At 32.5% G+C, this 4,288-nt stretch overlaps 1 protein-coding gene across 1 annotated transcript; it reads left to right on the top strand.

Moving 5' to 3' along the window:
* Positions 1 to 1,156: 1,156 nt before the first annotated feature.
* Positions 1,157 to 4,049, top strand: LOC110658406 (RHOMBOID-like protein 3). Its single transcript, XM_021815995.2, has 5 exons — positions 1,157 to 1,637; positions 2,242 to 2,405; positions 2,709 to 2,872; positions 3,068 to 3,318; positions 3,778 to 4,049. Exons 1-5 carry the CDS (start codon positions 1,339 to 1,341, stop codon positions 3,896 to 3,898), a joined length of 999 nt encoding a protein of 332 aa, XP_021671687.1. The 5' UTR covers positions 1,157 to 1,338; the 3' UTR covers positions 3,899 to 4,049.
* The last annotated feature ends 239 nt before the right edge of the window (positions 4,050 to 4,288 follow it).

Below are 4,288 nucleotides of genomic sequence, written 5' to 3'. Positions count from 1 at the left end.
TAAATAAAATATAAAATAATTTCCTAGTAAAAGAAGTATCGATATTTTTTTTTATTTGAAATCATTATATCTATATTAATTTAGTATTATTTAGTGTTATTAAACTTGACCTAGAGATTGACTCGGTGAAGGGACAAAGTGAATGAGTTAGTGGTTCAATTAATGAGTCAATAGTTCAATTAGTGAATCAGTAAAAATTAATTAAATATATAAATTAATTAAAATTAATTAAATATAAAACTTATTAATATAAATAAATATAATTAATTAAATTTTAATTATTTAAAATAAAACTTTAACATGTATTAAGTTATACTTAATAAATTTTAATAATATTTTTAAATTTTACATCGCAGTATTCAAGTAATATAATATATAAAAATTTATATAAATGTATAATTTTTTTTAATATTTATAAAATATTAAATATATATTAAAAAATAAATATATTAAAATAAAAAACATATAATTACTAAGCTAATTCAATTAATTCTGATTTTAAATATTTTTTATAAAATTTTAAGTTCAGTTTTATATTCCAAAAATTAAAAAATATATAAAAAAAGAAATTTTATTGAATAATTGAATTGTTTGAGTCAACTGAATCACTTTTCTATCTAATTCAATTATAAACTCAGACTAATTTAAGGGTTGATTCATTAATTTAATTAGTCAATTTGATCCGAATTTAATAATTATAATATTATTATTTAAATAATCATCTAAAAAAATTAATTTAGATATTTTAATTAAAAATTATTTTATATTAATTTTAATAAAATTAAATTTAAAAAATTGTACAAAAAATTTTAATTTTTTTTAATGATATTTTAAAATCATACTTAAAAACTATAAAATTTGGAGATCAAATCCTAATTGAAATCAAATAAAAAAAAAAAATAATCAAACGACTTTCGATCAATGTATGTAACGGCAAAACGTGGGATAACAGACAGCGAGGCACAACGTAGAAGTAGCAACCATCTACTGGTCACACGACCTGTCCTCTGCACCATATCGAACAAATAGTATTTAGCCACGTCATCAAGAAGATAAATCGAGTCAACGTGATCTAATAAAATTAGTTGCAGTAAATCATAGTCGAGGGCAGTTCTCGGTACTTACTGCGACAGTTGAGAATCCGAATGCCCACACACCCACTTTCCCTCTTGAAAAAGCTAGCCACTTTCAACACGCACACACATTCTCTCTTTCTCTGAACCCCGCATTAAAGCCACTCACCAACTCTACCAAGTACCATCCTGTTATCCCAGAGAGAGATATAGGAGCAAACGTTTCTTACTGGCCAGAAAAACACCAAAAGAACTTACTTCAAACATGCCAGGGGATGATATTGAAAGAGGAGGAGGAGGAGGAGTGAAGAGCAGAACAAATAACAGCTACCCATCATCGTCTTCCTCTTATTTGATAGAAGAAAATGAAACCCAATGGACCTCGTGGCTCGTGCCTATGTTTGTGGTGGCAAATGTTGCTGTCTTTATTGTTGTCATGTACATCAATGATTGTCCTAATCATTTTCATTCTCGGTTCCAAGGGAAGTGTGTTGCGAGGTTTCTTGGGAGATTCTCTTTCGAGCCCTTAAGAGACAATCCTCTCTTTGGTCCCTCTTCTGCTACGTAACTAGTTTTTCTTTCTTCCTCTGCTTTAATTTTTCCTTTGTCAATCTTTTTTTATTTAATTTTCCTTTTCTATACTCTTCCTTGAATGCTGTGAGGAATTTTGGACTATTGGTAGATATAGTTTTGTTGGTTTTCTATTTCCGTCGATGAGTAAGAATGGCTCCCCTGCTGATTTTGTACATTTCAATACCTGATTTTCCATACTGTTAATGACAATTTCCATGGTGGGATTTATGAGACATATAAATCTTGTTACTTTGTGTTAGTTTCGTTTGCTTTGGATTAATAAATTAATTTTGGAATCGAATTTTGCTTCTATATTGCAATCGCAAATTTGAAACTTGGAACTTGAAACTTTTGCATAGCTTGACATGAATATGTGATACCTTGGACATGATTTCCAAGTGGTTTTGATTGATTGTATGCCAGAGGTGAGAATCTGGCGAATTTGGAAGTGGAAAACAATGAGTTTGGTGGTGGTTGAGTGCTTGTGTATTTCATATGGTCATCTTAAATTATAATAGAAAACTGGAAGTTGTCTAAATAATCATGTTTAATTGAATTTGCTTTTCCCTTTCCTTTTCTCTTTTTTGGGTCAAAGATTGAAGAAGTTGGGAGCTCTTGAGTGGGAAAGAGTTGTACATAAGCACCAGGGATGGAGGCTTGTTACGTGTGTTTGGTTGCATGCGGGTATTATTCATCTTCTCGCAAACATGCTGTGCTTGGTCTTCATTGGTATTCGCCTCGAGCAGCAATTTGGGTTTGGTATGTAGCTCTTAAATGTTTTCTAAAGTATATGTTGTAGACTTCCTATATGTGGGGATATTACTTAGACAAGAAAAATCAATGTATATTTTTGGCCTACTTGAATGTTTTCCCAAAATATTTGGGCAACGTACCATTGAAAAGGCTTTAGTTTTGTAGTGCTTAATGTCTGTGTCACAAGGTCACACTTCTTGATGTCTTTGAACTTAAAATTTTATGATCCATGCTGAAAAAGGTACCTTTACTATTGAGAATTTAATTTTAATGTTAATGGGATCTAATTTTCTTTTCAAAATTTGGCAGTCCGCATTGGTATTATTTATCTGCTTTCTGGATTTGCTGGGAGCATTCTTTCCTCTCTATTTATTAGAAACAGCATCTCTGTTGGTGCCTCTGGTGCACTTTTTGGCCTTCTAGGAGCAATGCTTTCTGAACTAATTACAAACTGGACTATTTACACTAACAAGGTCAGCATGCTCATTTTTTTAATATATTTACTTATTTGCAAGTTTCCCTATGTTAATTTGGAAAATACTTTGATACTATGTCCAATCTATTATTAGATCATAACCAAGAGATGCTAATGGCTGTCAGTGTGCTGTGTGCACAAGATTTCCTATTTATTTTACCTTAATAATTCCTGTTCTTTGTTGCTTAAACAGGCTGCAGCACTCTTTACACTTCTGGTCATCATAGCCATCAACCTTGCTATTGGAATTCTGCCACATGTTGATAATTTTGCTCATATCGGTGGATTTCTTGCTGGGTTCCTCCTCGGCTTTGTTTTGCTACCTCGTCCTCGATATGGGTGGTTAGAGCGTCAAAATCTTCCTGCCAATGTTAGTGTCAAATCAAAGTACAAGTCCTACCAATACGTTTTATGGCTGGTTTCTCTGGTTCTCCTAATTGCAGGGTGAGTCATGCCCAAACTTCAGAATATCAAATAAAAAAGTCATTATCAGTCATATGGTTTTTGGGCCCAGGAAACAAAATGATATTGTACTTTGTTGTTTGAATGCATATTTTTATTTGTAGTTTCTCCTGCATTATTTTTGTGTTTGGTGGAACAATATTCTGAAATCATGAAATAAATGCCAGGCTGTAGATCCATTTTCCATGTCATGAAAAAGGCAAACAGATGGAACTACCTTACTTTTATGTGTGTTGTAGATGGCTTTGTTAACCAACATTTTCCATCATTTTGATACTGAATTTTTGGGGTTATGGGTCATGTTATTATTGTTCTGATTTGTGGCACATTGCCAGATTGCTGTTAGAGAAAAGTATTGTCAATCTGTTTACTGCCGCTTGGAGCTGAAATGGATTTAATTTAGTGCATGAATAAACATTAACCTGAATTGATTTGATGCAGATTCGTAGTTGCATTAGTGATGCTGTTCCGGGGGGAGAATGGGAATGATCGCTGCCATTGGTGTCACTACTTGAGCTGTGTACCCACCTCCAGTTGGAACTGTGATGAAAACCAGCTCTAGGGGAGGGGGAACTTCATGATCGCTGTGCTATCAGTTCCCTTATGTAAATGCTTAGCAGTAGCTTAGGAACCCCTACTGGGTTTGTTTATTTGCTTTCTTTTAATATCTGATTCTTGGCCATTCAATAAATAATAGAATTCTTATCTGTAAATCTCTATGTTGCCATTTTGCGTCATGTTACTGTGATTGCTTAGGTGGGTGTCTCTTGGTTTTGAATAATGAAGCAATAATTTGGTATACAACAGCTGCAATTGTTGATGATCCTCATCTAGTATGAATGTGGAGTTAATGACTTGGGGATTGGAGACTTGTAAACAGTCAATTGAAAACAGTTAAAAAATTAATAAAATGTGAAACGTCATGAAATTTCAACAGCTTTGAGCTCTCTAA

This window comes from Hevea brasiliensis, chromosome 13 (assembly GCF_030052815.1).
Source record: "Hevea brasiliensis isolate MT/VB/25A 57/8 chromosome 13, ASM3005281v1, whole genome shotgun sequence".
In the NCBI taxonomy this organism is placed as follows: Eukaryota; Viridiplantae; Streptophyta; class Magnoliopsida; order Malpighiales; family Euphorbiaceae; genus Hevea; species Hevea brasiliensis.
This window is presented reverse-complemented; position numbering and strand designations above follow the sequence as displayed.

What these genes read in the sequence shown, in the direction of transcription:
- LOC110658406 (XM_021815995.2), top strand. Translation starts at nt 1,339, where the DNA reads ATGCCAGGGGATGATATTGAAAGAGGAGGAGGAGGAGGAGTGAAGAGC. An exon ending in CGAGCAGCAATTTGGGTTTG is followed by an intron (nt 2,406 to 2,708) that starts GTATGTAGCTCT and finishes AAAATTTGGCAG; the next exon opens with TCCGCATTGGTATTATTTAT. An exon ending in GGACTATTTACACTAACAAG is followed by an intron (nt 2,873 to 3,067) that starts GTCAGCATGCTC and finishes TTGCTTAAACAG; the next exon opens with GCTGCAGCACTCTTTACACT.